The sequence below is a fragment of the Ixodes scapularis genome, unplaced genomic scaffold (assembly GCF_016920785.2).
Source record: "Ixodes scapularis isolate PalLabHiFi unplaced genomic scaffold, ASM1692078v2 PGA_scaffold5__190_contigs__length_132052651, whole genome shotgun sequence".
NCBI lineage: Eukaryota > Metazoa > Arthropoda > Arachnida > Ixodida > Ixodidae > Ixodes > Ixodes scapularis.
The window spans coordinates 51342226-51366679 of record NW_024609880.1 but is presented as its reverse complement, the minus strand read 5'-3'; the positions used below and the strand labels follow the sequence as shown (position 1 = coordinate 51366679).

At 45.8% G+C, this 24454-nt stretch overlaps 1 protein-coding gene across 1 annotated transcript; it reads right to left on the bottom strand.

Moving 5' to 3' along the window:
- Positions 1-944: 944 nt before the first annotated feature.
- Positions 945-24429, bottom strand: LOC8027906 (splicing factor U2AF 50 kDa subunit). Its single transcript, XM_029993961.4, has 11 exons — positions 24243-24429; positions 17929-18025; positions 17150-17280; positions 14586-14833; positions 12780-12896; positions 10677-10815; positions 9392-9471; positions 5236-5358; positions 5074-5163; positions 2080-2310; positions 945-1467 (listed from the first exon to the last, which is right to left on the bottom strand). The coding sequence occupies exons 1-11, from the start codon at positions 24268-24270 to the stop codon at positions 1336-1338; spliced, it is 1416 nt and encodes a 471-aa protein (XP_029849821.1). The 5' UTR covers positions 24271-24429; the 3' UTR covers positions 945-1335.
- Positions 24430-24454: the final 25 nt, after the last annotated feature.

Genomic DNA, 24454 nt, shown 5'->3' with positions numbered 1-24454 from the left:
TTGTAGCTTTACGTGCAAATCGCGAACGTGAACAATAAACATACAAAAAAAAAATGCGCTAGCACTTACGATGGGGTCTTCTGCAATTTCTTCATCATAGACTTCCACTAGTACCTCTGCGCATCTGCTCGAAAACGCGGGCAGCTCTGAACACCACGTCACGTGCTTACGCGCCATAGCGAACTATTTTCGATGGAGACTCGAGATCTAAACTTGGCTCCAGGGAGACAAGGCTTTGGGGACAACTGTGCCAGGAAAGAGAGCCAGGGGTTTTGCTAGTCGGATATTGTCGCAGTTGTAGTAGCATGCTCATTCATTAACCCGTCGAAGTAATTGAACACGCAAAGCACCTTTGCTTCTACGAAAACAGTAAGAAAAACGCCCACTTCAGGTTCTAGCAACAATATATAAATTTAACCGTGAATGGCGAATTGCACATCAAGCTCTCTGGTCATCAGACACCTCTACTAAATGTGTCGGCAGTTGCTTCACCACATCCTACTTGCATCCGCAAATAAACCATGGGTGGTGGGTGGGCTTCCATGAAAATAAAACAAAAAAAAAGGAAGAGAACTGTAATTGAGCATCTGCAACATTCATAATCGTCATACTCCTGGGACGAATCTCGCAAAACTGCGTATAATCCCAGTCGCAACACAGAAAACGCACCGATCTCAAACAACCAAGAGACAAGATGTGGACATACACAGTTTATTTGTCAGTACCATAATACACAGCCGCCAAATACAAAAAAAAAAAAAAAAAAAAAAAATTAAAAAAATATTTTTTTGCAAAAGTTACGTAAACTGGTGCTACAAACTTACACACAGAAAAAAAAAAAATCGGAATGGCATTTAAGAAAAAAAAAAAAAAAAAAAAAACTTTTATGAACATCTATTGTTCAGTCCCAGCTTGCACAAACCTTATCAATTCAAAGTGCAAGAAAAAAAAAAAGGGGCGGTCATCGGACAAACTGTGCTAGTGAACGAAGCTGGGGATTCGTCGCGACGCCGTGATCGCTTTATCGACACCCAGCATTCGCAAGAGTCTGTCCTCCGTCCTAAGGACTGTCGACGAAAATCGCGCAACTTCTTCGTGGATCGCCTTCGTAGCGACCGCGGTTCGAGAGCTTTTAGTACACATTGGAGTACAGCATTCAATAACCAGTGAAACCGATGGAGCAGAAATCCAACCAAACGTCATCGTTTCTCGGGGATGAGGAAGCGAGACGAATGTTCATGCGGAGTCAAGGTCGCTGCAAGTGAATAAAACGGGATGACGAGGAAAAAAAGAGGAGAGCCCAGGGCCTGATGGATGCCGGATCCGGAGGGATTCCTAGAACTCCCGACGGTGGTACTTGTCCGGATCGAAGTAGGATGTGACAACAACGCGGTTGCTGAACTTGCGTCCGGTCAGGCTCTGCTGCGCCTTCTGGCAGTCGATGACCGAGTTGAACTCGACAAAGGCCTGCGAGGGAGATAAAAGACGGCCTCAGTCCTTTGCGATGCCGAAAAACATGACTGAACACCGACATCCCAAGGAACAATCTGTATACGCTCTGTGAAATCGCCAGTGCTTCACAAAAAGCTATGAAACTGGTACGCGGGAGATAAATACTGTAGCTTGTTGCACAATGAACCGAAAGAAGAAAACTTCAATTGAGTGAGAAACAAGTTTTGGCATTACAAGTTTCAGGAGTACCAAGTGCATCGTTATTCGAGAACTGTGGGACACTTCCATCACGTCCCCCATAAAAGAGCATGTCAAGGATAACACGGTCAGCACCACATGATGCCAACGATTTTGCGTGTTTTACTCAAAGTACTGGCAAGCATAAACTTTCATCACTGAAGGTTGTACCCCCAAAAGGGCACTTTCCATCATACTATCCCCTTGGATGACAGCTTTTCATCATCATTTCGTACAATCGCCTCGTTGATGAACATATTCACGTTCTTTGTGGGACATTTTAGGGCGTCCAATAAGAAGTTTAGTGGCGTTGGAGCAAGTGCGAATGGCCAATGCCTGCCCCGTCCACTGTATGGCAGCGTGCCGACCTCAAGTGGTGGGGAAACGCACCTTTCCGCATCCCGGCACGTCGACGCCCTCGATGGGGCGAGGGATCTCGATGCTCTTGACGACGCCGTACTTGTTGCACTCCTCGTGGATGTCCTCCAAGATGTCCTCGTACTCTTCCTCGTCCTTCAACTCCTCCGGGCAGACAAGGTTCATGAGGCACAGAACCTCAGTCGGAGGCCCGGCGCCCCCTTGCAACTGTAAGCCTGGTACTTGGATTTGTACTGGTGCTTGCTGCACAGACACACACACGCACAAACACTTTTAAAGATAGACACGACAAAGAGGAAAGACTGAGGTAATGGCAGGAGTGGCAACCACCGTGCAATCTCCAGCCCATATTCACACAGAGCTTGCAGAAACAGCAATTATAATGTTAAAGGGACACTGACAGGGTATTTATGCTCGCCGAGGGTTTTATTTGTACATGACAATTTACGGTTCGAAATTCGTTTTCTTTCCGCCCGAAAACCGCCGATCGAGAACTGGCCGTTTTGAGTCACGCTCACTCTCTTTTCGGTGGCCACGAGTCGTTTTCTATGGTTTAGACGCAACCACCAAAGATAATCCGAGTCGTGGGTCATCGAAGGCACACACTCAATACTAAAAATAGACTGAAAATAAGACACCCATTTTTTGTGGCTTCTAAAACGTTGCAAATATGTTGATTGAAAAAAAAGAAGAAATAGGGCTGCACAGCCACGTGATTTCTGGTAACTTTCTTCTCCTTTATATTTTTTTCCTCCCTTCAGTGTCAGTTTCGAGCAGCTGCATTTTTTTAATTTATTAAAAATATATGTGACACTGCAGTAAAATATTGATTGGTAGTGCTCTGACACCAAATGAATCCCCTGGCAAAAAATAAAAGAACAATTTTTGGGGGTGTCAGTTCCCTTTAAGAGAAGATACTACTCAGGAAAGCAAACTTCTTAAACATTAGCTTAATTCGTATGAAACTTGCAGGGCATATTCATAGCTGGGAAAAAGATTGTCATACAAAGTTCTAAGTTACGATACGATACTACAAACTTTATTTTTCACCACAAATACAAGTGGTGAATGGGAGGCCGAAGAAAGAGCTGCATAAATGCAGCTTGACGAGGCTCCGGGCCCCCCATTCGGCAGCTACGACGGAGTACATACGTTTTTAACAAAATATTCGTTCAGAATAGACGGTAAAGCATAACTTATTTTTTGTTTCCCATAGCTTGTTCTACATTTCGGAATTTGCCAGGGCTGGTGATTGCTCGATGAATAATAATCACTTTTTTCTTTTAAATCAGACAGTTGAAGAATTACATTTGAGCGTCCTAATGCCGCATATTTATACGCCATCGTTAAACGATAGTTATAGATTTGGTGAATATTAATAATCTTGTATGACTTGAACAGTGAATCCGTATGATGTATGCAGGGAACGTTACCTATTATTCTTAGCACTTTTTTTTGCAATAAGTGTATTATATGCAAGTTTGAGTAAGACATGTTACCCCAGATAATGGTGCAGTAACATAAATGAGAATAAATTAAGGAATTGTACAAAACCTTTTTTACGCTGGATGGAAGAACGTGCCTATGCTTGTTCATAATTCCTGCGACTTTGCCTAATTTGGAGCAGAGATGTTTTACGTGATTTGTCCAGAGCATGTCTTCGGAAAAAATGACTCCGAGAGTTTTTATGCTATTTACAAATTCAATGTATGAAGACCCGAAATGAAGAGGAGTGTAAACTCGGTTACTTGAGCCGCGTGGGCGAAACATCATTGCTTTTGTTTTCGAAGTAGTTTATCATTTAAAGAGTTATGTGAAGTACACAAAATAAACACTGCACTACTTTAGGAACGATTGTTCAGAAAAGATAATGATAATGGTCAATTTTTTTTTTTTTATCATATATACAGTATAAATTTTGTGTATGTGGCTATGGAAAGTGATTACAAAAATTATACCATTTTAAATTAAAATACATTTTTTTTTTACATGCATGGGTTGAAGATATTGCTGTTTTTTATAACAAAAGACTTTGAAAATGCAGACTAAGCTCACAGGCCCATTCCTTAAGAAATATCACCACAGACACTTCAAAAACAGGTGCCACATCAAATGATAGTTTTCCTGAACCAAGATTTGATGCCAAAAAGGGAAACAGATAAACATTTTGAAAATTCAGAAAGCTAGACTTTAGGTGGTACCAGCACGTCAGAAATAAATTATTCCGAAGAAATAAAGAATTTAGTTACAGGAGCAAAATAGCATCCTTCAGGATATTAAAAGTAGACAAGACTTCCTAGAAATGTGACTTCACAAAAAAATAAAAAATAAAAAAATAAATAATAGGTGTAAAGTAAAAACTTAAGAAACTCAGGAGTGCAGATTTTTAGACGACTTGTGAGAAGTGACAAAAGCATATTGAAATTTGAGAGATCAGAGCAAGTAGCCTTGAAAACGAAAAAAGGCTCTCTGACAAGGAACTGGCTGTTAAGAGCCACTCTGCACCGAGAGCAGCAAAGCCTTCTAATCTTAGAATACCAAGAAACTGAGCATGCCTCCACCAGAGGGGGAAGGCACCTTGCCTCCCTTCTGTGTGCCACGCACGCACTGCCCCACTTTCGATGCAAGTCGGGAGAAATCGCTGCTCCGCTGAAAATTACCTACGGGCCTCGAGATACGAGTTCACCTTGCCAACAAGGGTTAGTATCCGAATTGCCCACATCTACAACCCATATGCAGGAAGCCAACAGCGGCTGCATTACGCGCTCCATTTCAAAGTAGCGGTGAGACCGGGCCCAGAAGCATGCGCTCATAGTACCGCCAGCCCTTACCATTACCACCGACTAGCACTTCAAGGCGAGGCACTCACACTGTAGACTGCACTACTACAGCATAGACCGAAACAAAGCGCAATGGACAATCGCACGCACCCCACAGCAAAAACCCAAAGACCTCGCCGGATTCGGAAATACCCGCCAAAAGCAGCAGCAAACCGTCTCTACTCACGTTCATTTGACTGTTCTTCGCACCAACACTTGCTCTCTGTACAATCAGCTTCTTGTCTCCAAGCTGCATTCCATTAAGTCCCATGATAGCCTGCGAGTCGGAGAGCGAGGGTGAGCAGACCCGGCACGATGCGCGCTTCCGAGACGGAGGGCGAACACTCACCTGGTCTGTGGTGGTGACCTCCACATACTCGCAGAACGCGTACCCCTTGGAGAGTCCCGTTGCGCTGTCTTTCACGAGATTGAATGCACGCAGCTGCCCAAAGGACATTAAAAGCTCCCTCACCTGCGAATAAAGGGGGAAGCGGAGGAGAGGGGGAACCATCAGAGACAGCTGGAAGACGTCGTAAGGTCACCGACAGAACGAGGACGACAGGGCGTTTGTTTCGGATGCTCCGCCTCTGGCGTGCACCCACTGCATTTAGGCATGCCTTGGCTGTGCATGCAGGGTTGAAGCTCGCGCTGTAGGTGGGGAAGCTGGAAGACCTTCCCTGCCATTCTCATTCTGCTGGCGACTCCACCTTCATCGTCAACGAGATTCCCGTGCCAATTCACTTTGAAACTGAAGACGCGGCCAGCGAGAAAAACACAGAAATCCAATCCTCCCTCGGGCAGATGGTCGGGTGTGGTGCTTACCGTCCACCTGAGAAATGCCTGGTTCTGAAGAGCCTCATCGGTAGACGCGCTGCAGACCGCTTCGCTAAATTCCTGCACTATGTTCGCATTCCTTAAAAGCCGACCTGCGGAACATTTTTCAACCAGGGTGAAAATCCCACCTCCCCACCCTTCCCTTTTCCCACTCCCCTCCTTCTCAACTCCAAGGAGGGGGGACTGCTTTTGTTGCTGAATCTTGGGGCTGGATGAGCTGGGACATGCTCCAGGCTCATCTGGCCTCAAGGTGCAGCCATTGTTAAGATAGCGGCAGGAGATGGGGAAATGGAAAGGGTGGCGAGATTTTTGCCCCGGTTGAGAAATACTTTGCAGGTCGACCTTTAACGCCGCGTTTTGTGTCACGAGTTCCTACGGCCTTCTAACCTCTCCTTTGGAAACGTCTCCTCCCAAATTGTCAAGGAAGGCTACGGAGTGTACAAGACGCATAAAATTATTTCAGTCCCCAGCCAGCCTCACCACTCGAACTGAACCGAAATAACAGGAAACTACTCCTTGCAATTTACAACAGAGTACCCATCACTTCAAGTGAATAGATGATGCATCTAAAACATTGGCCTTTTTTCTGCATTTATTTTTAGACAAGCCCAGCAAGTAATTTATTTGTCTTTCTAGATTAAATTATGCAAAAAGAAATAGAAGCATCTTCCGGTGCTTATACACCAAAACACTGTAAGACGCCTGTACCACTCTTTAGTGTTCCTTAAAAAAAAATCTCATCGGCTTTACGATCTGCTGCAAATTAGGAACAGCAGTACAACCCCCAGCCACAGAGCCCTAAACTCTTTCCAGTTTAGCAGAGCAAGCCCTTGAGTTAAGGAGTACAGCCAAGCATCAATCGTGGCGAATGGAGAGCTTTGTGGGAGGGGGTTGTCCCGCTCAACTGAACCTGCAACAGATTATATCCTCACTAGAAAAACGGATGGCGAAAGCTCGCCAAACTGAGGGTATGCCGTTCAAACAGCGAGGTACAGAGGCAGAGAAGACCCACGAAAGTGAGAACTGGGCCACGCTCGTTGCACTCCTTTTGTTTCTTCCAAAACGGCCCACTACGGCAGTAGCACAAGCTCTCACGACACCTGCGCCCGAGTGCCTTCGGTTTCCCCCTTTCCGGACCGACGAGAGGGCGTAGTTTTAACTTGCCTGCCACGGGCCTCACAATTAGTGGCGGAGGGGAGGGTGGAGTGCGACTCGAGATTTGGTTTAGCAACTAGGAAGAGGCAATCACCCTCCTAACCTTGGCTACGAAGAATTAAAAAAGAATGGGGGGGAAAAAGGAAAAAAAGAGAAAAAAGAAGGAAACGCATGAGTACATGTTTTTGTTTGTGACAGTTCAACAGTCCATCATAATAATGTACAGTGCCTTTTCGGCTTTCTCTACGCACAACACACACACACACACACGTCGCCCTGCACCTACAAAAAGCCACGGAGGGCCTCTCTGAAAAAACCTTTCACTGTTACTTTTTTTTTTTTTTTTTTAGCTTGATAAAAAAAAAGTTTACAATTTCGAAATGCCCTTGAAAAGAAAATATTTACATTACTGCGAGACTTATGTCCTTCCCAAATTCAAAATTCCTCAAATCTCTGCACCACTCAGAAACCGCCCTTATCACCTTCAAACAAATCGCTGAAGAACTAACGACTCGAGACAAAGCATAGATAAGCGAAGATGTTGCGAATGTCTTCGAAATATCTCGATAAACAAAGTGCTATGTACCCCCCCCCCCCCCCCCCCCAAAAAAAGGGAAAGAAAATGCAACAGCTGCCTAGGCTTGGCTGCAGCTGGCTAAAAATCAGCAGGACGTAACGGGGTCTACACTCGCAGACAGGACGAGAAAAGCGGTACATCCCTTTCGGAAGCCCAGCCTCTAACATGCATTAATCGCTTTCCTTTGACCACGTGCGCATGCCCATGGTCCACGAAACGCCGTAGAAGGAAGCTCGTGCCAGAGGAGGGACTATTTTCAGAAATATAGGTTCGAGAATAAAAAAAATTACACAAGGGCACTTAAGACTGCTCACGTGTAGGAATGCCAAAGCATTCCAACACGAAGCGCATTCCTGCAAGCAGTGCCCCGCCCTCCTTTGCAGACGCCAGCCTCGTGGCACAACATGGCTGAAAGCAGAGCGTAGAACACATGATGCAGTAGAGCACCGGGTAAGGAAGTGCGAATATCCTGCCTCTCCCTCCCCCCTTCCCGCCGGCCACGCATGACACGTGACCCAAGAGGGGGAAGAGAGAGGCAGCCGTGCACGTGCCACCCTCTCCTTTTTATTGGCGCGCGAGCCACGGTGCCAGGAGAGGGCTTCTCTATAGAATGGCATTCCTTGGAACTATGACGCGTCGCAGCCAATGGGATATCAGGTTGCCGTTTCGCTCGGCCAATGAGAAAACGGGAATTTATGGCTCGTCTTTTTGCAATTGCAGATGGCGCAGGCTTCATTTCATAGGACAGTTAATGCGCATTAATAAATTTGGCGTCCTCTATACCCCCTTCTTCCTGCTGGCTGAGCAGCGAAGGAAGATGGCTTCTTCGTATCAACTTCGAAGCCAAAGGTAATCCACGACGAGAAGAAAAGCCATGTTCGGGGAAGCCGTACGTAGGTTGTGGCGTCTCGGAGAGCAAACAGGATGCGGATGACTTTTTTTGGGCAGGAATGCACCCAAATGGCGTGGTCAAACAAGGATCGGGAAGGCTAGAGAGCGCCTCGCCAATCGATCTCGTTCTCGTCCTGTCAGCGACTACAGTGCCGTGCACCGATCATTCGTCAAGCGGTTTACTAAATCACGCAAATTTGAAAAGCCTCGTTTGACATGCGTGTCCAACCAGAACCCCCAAAAGGCAAAGCCGATGCACTAACTTACCTTAGCTGCCGACACTAGAACCTTCTTCAGTTTTAAACGTAAAATCTAAAGCAGTCCCTCAAAACCCTCAGGCTAACTTGTACATCCGCATTCAGGGCGTGACCGACAACATTGCAACTGCTCCTAACACCTTGTAACTAGGAGACACGTGGGTGCCAGGCACGTAGCAAGGATTTTATTTCGAGGGGGGGGGGGGGGCTCTCCATGACAAAATGCTGTATGAGGGGGAGGGGAGGCCCCAGCAAAATGGTAGATTTCAGGGGGTCCGGGCCCAATGGGCCCCCCTCCCCTGGGCCCCCCCCCACTGGCTAGGCGCCTGGTGGGTTCCATCCATAAGGTAGCCCTGGAACCCCATGCAATATGCCTGAACTGGAGGTTTCGCAGCATTTGGGAGACCGAAGGTTTTTCAGTACTTCAAGGTTTGGCCGAAGGTTTTGCAGTATATGCAAGATCAAATCTACGCACCATCTTTAAGAACAGTTTGCTTATAATATGTCAGATTATTTCGGATGCATAGGAAGACAAAATCACGCGCAAAATATATCCAGAACTAAAGAGTTCCAGGGCTGACTGATGGACAGTGCCAGTGTGTTCTCGCGCCATAAGCAATGCAGCAGATCACACTTAAAATGCGTATGTGTGAATCACAACATGACAATGCACAAAGCTGCGAACACAGGTTTTCCAAGACGGTACCAAGGAAACAACCAACATGCATCAATATCAAAAAAAAAAGGATGGCAATTAAATGATGCAAGAGAGACAAAGGAGGCAGCCATACCTGGTCTTCGTTTAGATAGTTTGGCAATCCACCAATGAATATTTTGTGCGGAGAGTCCTGCACTACCGTCGAAATAACACCTGAAAGGAAACCAAGCCACGTGTCTCCCGGGGTCCCATTCCCCGCCCCCCAACAGTTTCCTGAGAAAGGTGGGGAAAGATAGTCATCTATTGGGAGCAAAGAGTGGGAGGGAAAACCAAGGGGGGGAGAGGGAAAGGACACTGGAAGGAAAACACTCGCGACGTCCATGGAACCACGGAACCACCTGAAAACCTAGGGCACAAAGGGAGAAAAAGGAAAAAAAAAAGAAAGCTGTGGCTGCAAAAGCTTCCGGCCTGTGGGCTGCGATGACGTAGACCCTAGATAAAACCCACCCCGTTTGCACTGAAATAAAATTTTCCTGTCTGCCCCCCCCCCCCCCCAAACCCGGTAATTGTAGGAATGAACCCGTGACACCAGAGGCCCTAAGGAGTCCTGCAAGTTACGAAAGCAGCATTATTATTATGGATGAAAAGGCAGTCTAGAGCTTTTCTATGGGCCTATAGCCTAAAAAAGAGGTAAAGGACAAACTCCCAGTAGCAAAAGTTCAGAGCACGAAAACAGCCATTTCCATATTGCAAAGTAAAACCCAAGTTCAAGACAAAACCACCTCGGCTACCGCAGCAATTGGGTATGAGATATAGCTGTTATCAGCACTTTTGCACAGCCCCAAAATTTGCTTTTTCTGCCTTTCATTGAGAAAGTTGAGGAAGCATGACATGTAATCTTAAGAGCATCTCATGATATGACAAAATGCTGTATTTAGAGTTAAATTTTCTAAGTGCCAAAAATAATGGGGGCTTCCACAAGAGCATATTTACTAATGAAACTGCTGGCATGCTCCAGACATTCCACAGCAATAGGAAACTTTTTGACCCCGCCTCATCTTAAAATGCAACTTTCAGCGCACCAAACTTGAGTGCCTTCATAACAGCCCCTTTACCAACTTCATGGAAAGCGGTCTTAAAATTAAGAATATTGTTGAATAACATCTTATTTAAGCCTCAGATTCAACAATCTATTTGAAGCGAATATTTTTCAAACAGCAGTCACACGACTATTTACTTTACCCCCCTTAGCAATGCTAGCTCATCAGTCCAATGCTCATAACTTCGGGAATAAAAGAATGAAATCCGCGCAAAAACAGTTGGCAGGAAAAAAAGGAAAGGAAGGTCCGTGCAACTGGAAAGGAAGCAGAGGACAAAGAGCAGCCATGCTGGCGTCTGCTGCTGGGGCGTGGTTTCACCTGGAACGGCAACGGAAGGCGTTTCCGCCATTCCAGGCATCGGCTGGTAATCGTGAGGTCTCCGGATCTTCAAGCTCTGACCCTTGAAGTTGATGCCGTCAAAGGCCATCGCCTGGGTGGTTTCGTCGATCGAGCGAAACTGCACGGCGGGGAAAAGGAACAGTCGGTTAGAACAGAATGCGGGGACACCAAACATTATGGCAGCCTCAGTGATGTGATTGGCCTAAGCCATTTTGAGGCACCTTTTGGAGCAGCCAAAACAGTGTTTTGGAGCAGCAAAAGTTGCCTTTGGAGCAGCAAAAGTGGCTCTTGGACAAGCCAAAACAGTGTTTTGGAGGAAAAAAAAAGGCTTTTTGAGCAAATATTTTTATAAAAATAAAAATATTTGTTTTAAGTGCTGGACAAACGAAGAGCACTTTGTGATGTGTTATGACGGAACTCGCTGTTTGTGTTTTTACTGCCGATACATCCCACAAGTGTACAGTGTTGTAGGCGTTGCCGAGCAATTCCGAAAAGAATGCTCGCCACCGTTTTACTGGTTCCCGGTTCCCGACGTGCCAGATTTTCGTTAAAAGTAAGCGAACGTAAAACATTGGATTGCAACCGTCCCGGCTGGTGCTCTGTCGTGCAGTCATGTTCACATGCACGTGAGGGCAACTTCAGCAGGCTTGCAGTGGCACGTGCTTCGTCGCGCGAGCGGAGACAACGGCTGTTCAATCGAAACCGAAACAATGCCACACCGCTCCGTCGTCAACTGAATCCCAAAATATATGCAAAATGCAACTGTCCAGTATTCGACGAAAAAAAAACAGTCCAGCGGCGCGTGCTTGTCAGGCCGGCAGACGAGGTACAAGCAAAATACAGAGAAAAACAGAACCTGAGCGCATCGATGCATGACATCGCGAGCCAGGGTCAAAGATTTTTGGAGCGCTCTGAGCAACGACTGAACTCGAGACAAACAAGCGCGCTGTGTGAGTTCAACGTGCAGACATTGCCTTCTTTGCTTTATTTCACTTCTCCTCACCAACTTTCTTTTGCGGCCGATTTTTTACGTAGCGGGGTCCCTCTCGAAAAAAAGCCCGCCGAGAGAAATCTAGGTAATAAATATCTCGAGAAGCAGTCTTATAGTTAAAGAGGGATTTTTGGAGTACAGTATACTATTTGAACAAGAGGAATGTCGACGAACAAGTTAAGAAAGCGCCATATCTGCAACGACGTGGGGACGGCAACACCCGACGTCGCACGACCACGGTGACAGTGGTCGTGCGAGCTTTTCAGCTCACAAAGTAACTAACTCTCGCAGTGCAAAAACGTGGTTTTGTTTCACGGCATGACGGCAATGCTGGCACCCGGCACACTAGCGACGGAACGTCCGCACACGCCCGCGTCTATAGCTGAAACAATTTTAAAAAGAAGACGCAAGTCGAGATTCCCGCGACGACGAGGGCAACGAGGGCGCGAAGCGCGAGACGGCGGCAAAAACCATGCAAGACCGGATGGACGATTGATGCTGGGTACTTTCTGTCGGGCGGCCGCTTGCGCCACCTGTAGCTCACGCATGCTCAATTACGGTTCTCAGTTTAGTTTCGGTTTTGAAAGGCGACCGAAATTGGACCTTTGGCGCAGGCTTGGCGCAGTTCAGCCATATTTTGGAAAAATGTAGCATGATGTAGCAGGGTCAGCCCCTGGCGCAGTTTGGCGCAATTGGCGCAGGAATCACATCACTGCAGCCTTGAGCAATGACAAGAATGTAAAGCTCAAAGGTAAGGTCAGCCAAAGCTGAAAGTTAGCAGAGCTCGGTTAAGATATGAGCCTTTTGAATTAAATGTCGCAACACTTTGCTGAAGAACAAGTGCCCCGGAAGGTTTCCACCACATCTGGCATACCGAACTTGACAGCTCAAAAGCTCGATCCCATATTTGAACAAAAAAGATTACAATCCTTAGTGCCTAGCTGCAAAAAAAAAAAAAAAAAAAGATTTGTTAACAGATGGTTTTTTTTACGACCTCCACACCTGCTCGTCTTATACCCCTAGCAAGTTGAAAGACACAAAACAAATGTGGGACAGCATGGTGTCCCAAGGTCAGTGTCAAGTGCACTCACCTCTAAGAAAGCAAAATTCTTGTCCAGATTAATCTGGCAGGCCAACACAGGGTTGCCCGGTGCCTGGGAGAACCCACAGGCATGCATCTGGGCATTGAAGTAGTCCATCATTTCCTCCTGCTCCCAGGCAAAAAGAAAAGAGACGCCACCGGTCACCTCCCTTTAGGGTGGAAACTAAAAATCAAGTTAAATTTTTTTTAAAAATCAGAACGGTTTTTGCAACAATGATTTAAATCAAACCGTACCCTCAAAGATAACCCCAAAACTATTCTTTTTACTTATCGTTAGTTTATGACTTGATGCTCTCTGTGTGCATCTATTTTGTATTTAAATCGACGAATCGTCGAGCAAGGAAGACTTATATCACGCTTAACACCAGCCCACTGCAGTAGTAGTCTTTTGATCAAATCGATAATGAGCTTTCTTTCTACCTTCCACCTCGTTCGTCAGTTCCAAACCATCCTATTGGGAATAAGAATGCGAAAGGAACAAAAACTAGAACGTAATGTCCCACTGCAAGCAAATCAATATGTGAAAGAAAAAAGCTAATATAGCACTCACTATAAAAAATTTTTTTATTATTATTACAGCGGGGTTTAATAAAAAAAAGAGCTGTTAATTAAACTGTAATTCAAATTTACAGCAATTCTTGCTTTTGCAACGTTTTCAGTGATTGGACGGTTTGATCAATCAATCTGTCACATTTAAAAATACATCTCGTGATAAGATAAGGAATCAGTATTTGATAGCTACAGTGCTTCAAATAGAACTAATTGACTTAAATCAAACTAATCTGATTTCGATCAAATAAATCTGACTTCCTCAATTTAAAACAAAAAATCACAATTCTCTTCCACCCTGCCTCCCATCACGGCACTTTTCGTCCTCGCGCCGGAGCAAAGCCACAGGCTGCAACCACTCAGAGCTAGAACAACTAGATAAGCTGTGCCTGGATCGTGGGTCCTGAAACTGGGTTCCTCGGGATCCCAACAAAAGCTACTCGGGCCTTTCAGGGGTTCCCGAGATGAATATTGTCGCCGGGTGCGAGTTAAATTCATATTAAAATTCAAACCTTTCACTAAAGCCTATTTATGACAAAAGCTCTCACTAGCATGCGCATCATTGTTCAAACAAGGTCCGCGGGCTTCTGCACCGCTTGATGGCACTGACGCCGAGACCGGCGGGGGTTTCTTGGCTGTCAATGAAAACCCCCACCCCGGACCATCTACGCTCGGCTACCCGACCGTCCCGTGGGCACTGCCATCTCTGTTGCCCGCTTATTCCACACCGAATTCCGTCGGGCACCGTCGAGCGGGGTACTTTGCAGAGTGGAAAAAAACAGTCTCAGTTAGCCTGCAGACGGCACCAATGCGCTCTTCCACAAAAGACGGAAATTGTCTTTGGGTCGACGTCTACTACTGCGGCACCCGTGTAACGACGTGTGTACCGCCATAGCCACTCACAAGAACAGCAGGAATGTGCTTCAGTTACCCCGCCAACGGCGCGAGCTTCCCAACTCCCACAACGCTTCGACGTCTCGTGCACTTTGAGCGCGCAGTAGAAGACACGAAGCAAAGGTTGGGCATTCGAAAAACACGTCCTGCCTGTCTCATTCCGTCGGTGGCTATGGAGACCCAACAGCGCAAGTGCACTGATGTAAGGTGAAAACAGTCTTTAGGTAAACGTATGCTATCGCGTCGCCTACGTAACGACATGCATACTGTTAGTGGTAGTCGTAGTCGCCGACAGTTCGGCGACTACGGTGACTCCTCTCAAGGCCACCCGCAAGAGGAGGGGTCGACTTGCCTCTGAGCAGCCGAAGGGGATGTTGCCGACGTAGAGGCGCCTCGCCTGCCGGGTGATGGTGCTGCCCACGATGGGCACGGCGGGGGCCACGGGGGCAATGGCGGCCGGGGCCAGCGGGGTGCTGCCCGCCAGGCTCCCTCCTCCCACCGCCCCCATCCCACCCCCGAGACCCCCGCCCACACTCGCCACTGCAGCCGTAGCCAGGGCCCCCGTAGCCGCCAGCATCGTCGCCGGGATCTGGCCAGAGGCTGCGTTGCAACAGGGATGCGGGACAAGGTGAGACGATGGACAAGTGAAAAGAGGGAGGATGAAGTAATGGACCATATACAAAAACAAGCACCATCTTGCATACCTATGAACAATTATCGAGTTACCGCCATATTTAAGGGTACAGATTGTTTTGCCATAAATTGGTCGCAGCGAAATAGAAGTCAGATATCTATAATACAATTGCGTACTGCCAGTGCAATCCCAACCATTCACACGGTGTCATCTAGCATGGACTGTTCACTTACTTGGATGACCCATTTCATTGCTTCGGTGACTAATCTCGCGACCTTGTTGCTCAAACTATTTTTCGCAATCTTGCGGCCATCTTTTATTTTTGTTGTTGTACAGCTTACTGAATGTACAAATACGTTGTCCCAATAAAATGCAAACTGAGTCGAATGCAGATGTGACTCGTCCACAATGGGAGATGGCGAAAATTCTCCAATATACCAGGTGATAGCCGAGAGGAATCTTGGATATGGCCTATTCTCTCCATCCCACTCGCCTCCTAAAACGGTGAGAGCTTGCAACTTTCCATGGTGCTTACAAATCACCCGCGCACAATCAAACCTCAAGCGGGAAGCTAAAAGGCATTCCTCACCACTCTAAACAATCTTTTTGTTGACTATTGGCAACCCAAGAAAAATGCCTGCAGCAGATATTAACAGCATCTACAATATATACAACAATAATGGCTTCCATGGAAAACAAATAATCCCACACACAGAAATAAAATTTCCGTACGGACAAAGAAAAAAAAGTTTAAGGATGACTTTTGATTGTTAGGATTTCCGAGCAGGGGTCATGAAGCCGTCAAGCCGAGAAAACACCTGGAAAAAAAAAAGGGGGGCAAAACACAAAATCTTAAAGCCTTTGTTATATTTGTCCTTTTCCTTCCCTTGTCTTGGGGGCTTTCTCAGCTTGGCCTTCACCAGCTCTCGCCTGCGCATTAGCTCTCCTCTGTCGTTAATGGCGCGACGCAACAATTTTCGTACGTTCAGTAAATACAGCCTAGAATTATTCCTTGTCATTCATAACTAAGACTTCACGTTTGCCAAGTTAATTTTTTTTTTTTTTTTTTGCGTAATTCAAAGGCTTTTTTTTTTTTTTTTTTTTTCTGCTGGAGATGGGGTTTATTTGGATTAATTTTTGTTAAGATTCCCAATTTTCCCAAATTCTCAGTTTAGAATTTTACTGTGTTCTTTTCTTTAAAATAAAAATAAATATTGTGCAGATAAAACCACACACTATATTTGTAAAGAAAAACTTGCCATCAAAATATATTTCTGCAGGTGCATCTGGCATTGGCACCCTTGCAATTGGCAGTACTAACTGTCCCACGACATATCTTTACAAAACGTTACTTCAATAAACGTCGGTACTTTGAAATTTCCAACTCCTGGATGCATAAAACCTACAGCTGCCCTCCCCATCCTATGAAATCTACACATTAACATCTTTTGCTGCTATAAAAACACAACTTCTCCTCTCTCTTAAGAAGCACAAATATTATGCTCCTAACCGGAAACCCGAACAGTAGCTTTTGTCGTGTTCCAGAAGTACTGAACAAACCTCCATGAGATAGTCCAGGATAAAAAACAAAAAAACAAGCAGCCACGCACAATCTAGTCGGTTCAGCAACTCCCGCCGTCGCGGCAGCCGGGCACGAGCCGCTGCTTGAATACACGTCGAGGCATTGAGTGTCGCAAGCTCAAATCAGACGCTCACGCAGTGCTCATGCCTACCACACGAGCAACATTTAAACGTTGTCGTCGTGGGAATCGCAAAGATGACGATGCCAACAATGCAATCTCCACAACTCGGTCGTCGAGTTTTGCAAAGGAGAGCTGAAAGAAAATTCCCATTTGTTTTTAGCCTCGAAATTACGCACCGACAAAGCGTCTTGGTCAGTGGCGTTGTGTGCAAGTATACTTGGGTCCCGCTAGAGCCAGCAGGCTTGCGTAACATTCCTATCCGATATCGTTCCTCGGCTGCTTAAAACTGCCAACTTTACTCTTAGCCTCCCCCCTCTGGAAATGGTATGCAAGAACTCAAGCACACACTTTAACTGCATTAGGCAGTTGGGCGGCACATATAATAGTCAATGACAGGGTAAGAACAACAGGGAGGAGCTTCAGTTGTGCCACGTCCGAAAAGTCCGACGATGCGCACAAACGGCGGAAGGCATGGAGCGCGTGCTGGAGGTCGGGCGTTTGAAAGGCACTCCCTGTCGGCAACTCAGGCACAAGACCCCTTCCTGCCCATTGGGCGCACTCCCCACGGCGCTCCCTCACCCTGCATGGCCTTGTACTGGAGCGGAGTAATGTGCTCAAACCCCGGAGGCGGCACATCCCAGTACAGCGAGGGCTTCCTCCGCCGGGACTTCTTTGGGCCGCCCGGGACCACAACCTTCTCCCTGCTGCGACTGCAAAGGGGGGGGGGGGAGGCGCAGAGCGCACGTCAAGGGCACATTTGTCAATCAGACTGCAGAAGGATGGGGGTCTCCACAGAGATCTGACATCACGGGCAAAGCATTACTCAGGTCTATTGATGTCTTCTATGCTTCCGATTTCCGCAACGAGCAGAGAGCTAGAGACGTTTTGTAATTAGGTAGAGATAAAATGTTGTTAATTAAACCCCTGGCTAGGTGGCATGCTTAACCCACCGCCCGATCTAAAGGACTCGACTGTGTGCATTCATCCTTACACAAGCAGAAAGAACACTGAAACTCTCTCTCAATGCAAAAGTGTCTAAAAATGGAACAGCATATTGTCGGCAAGTAAGGCTCATAACTTGAGTGAAACTTAGTGTACTCTATTCATCTCGAGCTGACAGCGCAGTGGGAATTGTGAGCTCGCTTGCTAGACAAACCAGCTACCTATCTTTCGTCATCACACCCACTCCCTGCACATGGGTATGTTCGGGAGTGTGATCATGTGGCCAAAGATTGACGTACGAGTGGCCGCACGAGCACATAGCTTCCACCGCACTGCCAGCATAGGGTCGAACCGAGTATGGTAGTCACAAACGCTTGCCTATTAAGCGGGCACTTGGTCAACGGATGTCTGCTTACCTCCTCCTCCTGGGCTCACGTGACCTAGAGCGCTTCCTGCGCTCACGGCCCCTCGATGTCGAGCGACTGCGACGGCGCTCGCGACGCCTGTCCTTGTCTGCAAGAGGCAAATGACCCATTTGCAGACGATCACAGTAACAACACACTTTCCTCTATTATGCCACAGATATCTCTGACAAAAAAAAAGCTGACCATCTTTGGGAAATTTAAGATTTTTGAAGCATCACTAGAAATTCCAGGGCTTTCAAGGTCTGGAAAATGCAGTTTTCAAATTCAAGGTTTTTCAAGGACACGTTTAACCTATGTGGGCAGGACAAATGCACGCACAAATATTCCACCCACACATCTTCCACCCAAGAGACCCTCGAACTTTGAGTCTGGAAAAGGGCCTATTTTCATGTGACTTTCACAGTGCAACTTGTTCTAGCATGGACTTTTTTTCTTTTTTTTTTAAAGTGGCTCATACTTTTTGAGGTCACATATTTTTTAAGCGTAAACATAAAATTTTGTTAAATTTTCCTTCCATAGGTACATATTCTTTTCAGGAGCACTTTTTGGACATTTGACATTCTGTTGTGAATTAATTTTTTATTTTTTTTACAAGTTAGTATTTTTGTATAAAGTTTGTGTGTTATGAAACGGTTCTTTGGGCCCTAGAAATGCGATTGGACAATGATAATGCTTGGTAGTGGTCTAATGCAGTCAACAAATCTTGGGAGAAGTATCAGGGTGTCTACCAAATTGTTTTTTTTTTTTTTTTAATTCCCTGACTTTTCCAGGTTTTCCCTGACTATTTTAATTGAATTCCCTGACCCACAACTACCGACACAAAAACACCATATATGATAGATAGACACTATTCACAACATAAAATATTTTCTTTAAGTTAGATAAAGCAAACTTTAGAAGATATTTAGAATACAGCATTGACCAGGGTTTACTGTTTCAGGAAGGTTGGTCCCAGCACCTGATCAGTACGTCAATTTGTTCTCCGAGTTACTTTGTCCAGTGACTCATCAAAAGCAACCACCAGATATGGCACGTTAGAGAGGCTTGCTAGTAACTTGTCTTGAAAGTAGGGGGCGATACCACGACATATTGTATATCCCAATTTGTCTTTTCCAAGCTGCATTTTTCTGGCGGTCTCACACATGGCGAACATCAACGGAAACAGCGAGGCAGACGCTGCCGCTGAACGGAAAGACCCATGAGTTGTTATAGTGTTCAAGCACCACATGATCCCCGGCCTTTGTGACTTCCTTCTTCAATAAAAAGACCACTACCCACGTCTTCACAGAGGCTAAGAGCTTCCGCGGCGGTGGTTAGACGCATTGCCGGAGCCCTACAAGCACTATTGTTACCACCGGACAAAAAACACCCGTTGCTGTCGCGGAAGGCAAGTCCGCATTTGTCACAGTTTTAAAAAATACGACTGGGCTCTGGGAAACACTTTGCAGATATTTCATAGCAGCTTGATGTTTCTTACCCTCAACATGAGTAGCAATCGCCCTATTCCCCATGTTGCTCAGGGAGAACTTCTTGCAGCACATTGCGCAGTGAGCACTATTTGGATCATTTGGAATGGGCCGAATCCAACTTGCATTTGTGCATATGTCCGGGTTTGTCCAGTTGAGATTGAAGGAGCACTTTCTCGACAGCGACATAGTAAACATATCTCCACTTTCGGAAAATAACACAATAGAAAGCGCAACCCACAGCCACAAACGCACGTGGCAGAGATCGTAGAGTCCAGGCGTCCAGGCTGCGTTTACGGGGAAGCGCGAAAGCACCATATCTGACAAACGAATGGATCGCTAGGCGCGTGCCTCTCAGGGGGTAGATGAATGAACGACGGCTGTTCTTTTTTGAGTGAGTGGTGACTCACGCCACCTAGTATCGGCTAGAGCAACTGTCTCTCCTCGTACTAGGGCAACACCACCTGACTAGAGTCACGAACTAAACGAAATTGCCGCTGCTACTCTGCTTCACTAGTAACTGTGAGTAACTCTCTAGCCGCCATACTTTAGCGTTGCTACCCTAAAGTGTAGCTTATTTAGTGGCTTTAGAGTGTACTAAAACAATGGCGAGTCGCCAGCTTCGCACATGCTCTCGTGTAAAGCGTAGCGCGTGAAAAATTGAGCGGGTGGCATCGCGCCTAGGGGGTTGCGACGCCGCACTTGACTGCGCTCGTGGCTATGCCTGCCCGTGCCTGCCGGTTCTAGCGTAAGCGGGCGAGCATGGGATAAATTCCCTGACTCGGCAATCTTTTTGGAAATTTCCCTGACAATACCCTGACTTTTCCAGGTGTCTTAAAATTCCCTGACAATTTCCGGTTTTCCCGGTCGGTAGGCACCCTGAGTATGTGAATGTACGTAGAGGCCCAGGAAGCTTTCAGGAATTCAACATCAAATTGAGGGCTGCCAGGCACACATCTCCCCTTTTTCTAAAGCTGTAAAGGCAAAGTAATTGGCGGCAAACAAACTAAACGCAGCGGAGGGTACCGCTACCACAAGGATGGACCTTCTGCGCAGTTATTCGCGTAGTATGCAAGGACATAAGGGTGGCAGAAAGGCGACCCTGGCTCATCTCAGAGGAAGCTCTCCTGTCGCCCGAAGTTGATTATACTATCCTTTCAAACCACTTCAGCCCCGGTGAACAATGCAGCCTGCACGCTCACGTGTCCACTAGCTGCCAAGCATGAAGGCCGATGTGTGCCGAAATCTTGTCCTGACGACCATTTAGGGGAGGGTCATGCTAATCCGGCCTGATGCGTCCTGTCGATAGCACACCGTTTATTGTCACCATTTTATGTTATATTAAGTAGCAGTCAGTATGTTCCTGAACATATGAAGCCGGCCACGTCGCGTCTGCGCAAGCGGTGCCTCGTCGTGTCTGCCCTTATTACTGTGGGAGGTCATTTTTCTGGTTTCCCAACATCTGGAGCACATACTTTGTCACGTCAAGGGTCCTCTGGACACATTCCTCTGTCGGATCCACCGAAAGATTTAGAAAAATCGGAAGCCGAACCCGATTTACAAGAGCAGAAGTCTCGGCACACGGCTATTTCAACAAGCGACGGAGCAAGCGAGAGTCGAGATGGTCCTCGTATGACCTAGTGGCTTGTCACGCGTGACTAGCCAATGGCGTGTCACTGCGGCAATCACTTGCTTTCTTTGCTTTTTTTCACGCTTAGCGATTATTTTGGATCAAACGGTTGCAATATTTGGACTCGGCAGGCACAAACATGTCAAAATCAACCATTAACTCATTTTTTTCGAAAAGCTCTTCAGCTTTCTTTTAGTGTCAATACTTTGAATTAGCTGAACACCTGGGCATAGTCGGTGGGAAACATAGAAGCACCAGCTGCCCTGCCCCCTCCTTGCAACCTACAGGTTCGTAGCTTTCACCGTTATAGAAATACTACCCCTCCTCCTACTAGGCACAAATATTATGCTCTAAACTGGTAACCGGAACAGGGGCTTTTGTCATGACTCTGAAGCAGGGCTCCGTTTAGGAACGAAATTTTTTCACTAACCGTAACTGGAATGAAACCGTTATTTGAAATTTATGAAAACCACAACCGTAAATTATTTACCGGTCACCGATATTAACCTATATGAACCGCAAAATAAAAAAAAATGTTAGTTTTTCACAAGAATGACTTTGAGGAGGGATCTTGAAACGTTGTGGCCATTTGACAGTTACCGTCAGCGAGTGGTGCATCTGGCAATACATTTACGTTCAATCAAATTTAGGATTAAGAATACTTAGTTGGAATCAGTGGTAGAGCTTAGAATGAAATGCCTCTATTTCTGAATTTACCACACTCCTACAATTGCTATAGGCATTCATTATGTGTCGCCTTTGGGGCATTAAACTATTAAGTAATAATTTAGAATTCTATATGTCCATCCGACTCGGTTTTTTCAAAACCACCAATGTTCCTGACCTGCAACTAGGGATGTCGCAAACCGGCTAAGGTTCAAGTTCGACCAGGTTCAACATTTTCGAACTTCTATTGAAAAGTTTGAAAAAGCTCTATTAGGGTTCATCTTTATGCGCATGCGCGACGTACTGGCTCAGTTGGTTTTGGATTGGATGGTGATGACCAAATGATGAAGTCGAACATTCTACTTTTAGTAAGGGCAGCACTGTTTGGTTATTTAGGTAATATAGCAAGAATAAATTATGTTATTAACTTTTAAATTATTAGAATTATGTTCTGCTAGTTTTAACTATTTATAAATGAAACAACCTATTCTGTAAAAACGTGTTTTCCAAACCGAGACATGCCCGTATTAAAGTCTAGCCAAACTGCCCACAAAGTCTTGTAGAACCTGTTTAAAAAGTCGGAAATTCGTCAAACCAGTCGATCCTTGAGGTTCAACGTAAAATTCCGGCTCGGTGGTAGTACGTGACGTTGCAACATATCTGTAAAAGAAGCTCCGCCCGGAGAAAAATGGCGCTACTATATAAATGCACTACTTTTCTAGCATCACAGAATCAGACGAGAAATGTGTGCTTCTATAACCACATGCATTTGCTTAAAAATAGCAAACATGACGTAGGTGTAACAGCACACAACGGAGACTAGGAAAGGAACGAACAACACAAGACGCTTTTTACAGTTCTCTGTGTTGTTCGTTCCCCTTAGTCTTCCATGTTTTGCGCTATTGCATTTACATTATGTTTCACTTTCACCAACTAGCCCAGTTCTAAATTTTATTACTTTATTCCACTTAGCAGTATTTTACTAGAGGAGGGCTATAGTTCTGTTCCTTCAGTGTGTGCAAAGCCTCTTCTGCATATCTTAGGTTGCAACAAACTATAGCAACAAGAAGGTGTGAATGGCTCTTCGAGCACCCAGTGGGAACTTTCCAAGTGTTGGTTACAAACACTGCCGAACAACAAAGCAGCGATGTTCATTTTTATAATATAGAATGTGATTATCATTGAGTAGCGGCAGTGACATGTGTGCTTGGGTATCAAACTATATAATGCAAATAAATGTAGTGAACAAGTGTTGGAGCTAGAAACGTGTGCAACATTTTAGCAATTAAAAGTACTAAGACGCTTTTGAGCTCTTGTTATTGGGAATGTCCCGTTGTTGGATATCTGGTACTACTTTGAACTATTTATTATAAAACTACTGCCTAGCATTTCAATAAAAAACTAATTAAAGAAACCAAAATAAACCGGTTTTTAGGATTGTGTAGTTAGTAACCGAAACCGTAAAAAAAACTAAACGAAACCAACATAAACAGGAAACGCTAAACGTAACCGAAATGTTATATCTTTTGGTTTGAGTCCCTGCACTGAAGTACAAATAACCCGTTGTTCTGAATGAACCTTGACAAGATAGATGGTTAATCCCCTTTTATCAATAGCCAGAGATTTCAAAGGAAACAGAAGTGAATTCTCCCCAGGACCACCAACCCTGTGCTATCACAAAGCTTATTAATAAAACCGTTTTGTTTTTTTTTGCTTTTTATTTTTCCATTTGAGTTTTTTTCGGATACATTCGAATTGACGAAAACTTCACCGGCGAGTGTTTTCCGGATTTATCCAAAAACACGGAAGCCTGAATCCGTGTTTTTCGAACACGAAGTCTGTAATACCGTGTTTTCGAAAAAATGTCGCCGTTCGCTAAAATGTCATTCGCTCTTGTGATATGGACCCGTTTTCGAATGTACAGACAAATAACAGAAACGAAGGCAGTTGCAATGAGCCCACGATTAGCACGAACGAAGCACATAATCGATTCCCGCGATGAATCTGACAATCACTCGGACCAGAAAGGAAGCACAAGATGAATGTCTGAACGGGGAAAGTGTTCTTGAATATCAATTACAAAAAAACACGTAACAAAAGGAATCGCAGCAGCCGGCTCGAAATCGAAAACAAAAGGCTCGGTTAATCGGACGACTGAAACGCCAGCATTAAAGCGCACAACGATGCGAAGTCCCGGCCATGATTCAAGTAATCACCTACACAAAACGTTTAGGTCATGGCGCACGAACGCTGAAAAGAGCGCCCACGCGGACTCAGCGCCGGTAACACTGACTGCCGGCGTCTCGTTAGAACCGATTAAAAAACAACCGTAAGCAACCCCAGAAGTGGCGAAGCTTCCGCACCCAAACGCATCCTAGGGTGTTCGCTCGATAGAACATCGCGATGAAGGGCGATAATTCGATTAACGGGGACGATTTAGCTACATCTTTCATGGATGCCAAAATGACCAGCGTTCACCCAAGCCTGCCCAAGCGAGCGGTCGCGCTCAGTAGGCCTAGCAAACTAACGCTCCGAACGCTCACCTTTGTCGATCTCTCGTTCTTCGCCCATTGCGCGTAAAGGTTAAAATTTTACTTAACTAAACTTTAGGTTAGTTACTTAAGAGACGAATTCGTATTAGCGGACAACGGGCGATTTACGAGCACAACGTCACATCGATGGCGCCATTAAACTTTCCTACTACCAGAATAGAATCCCAGCATGCACTGCTGACTGCTGCTGACTTTTTGCACCT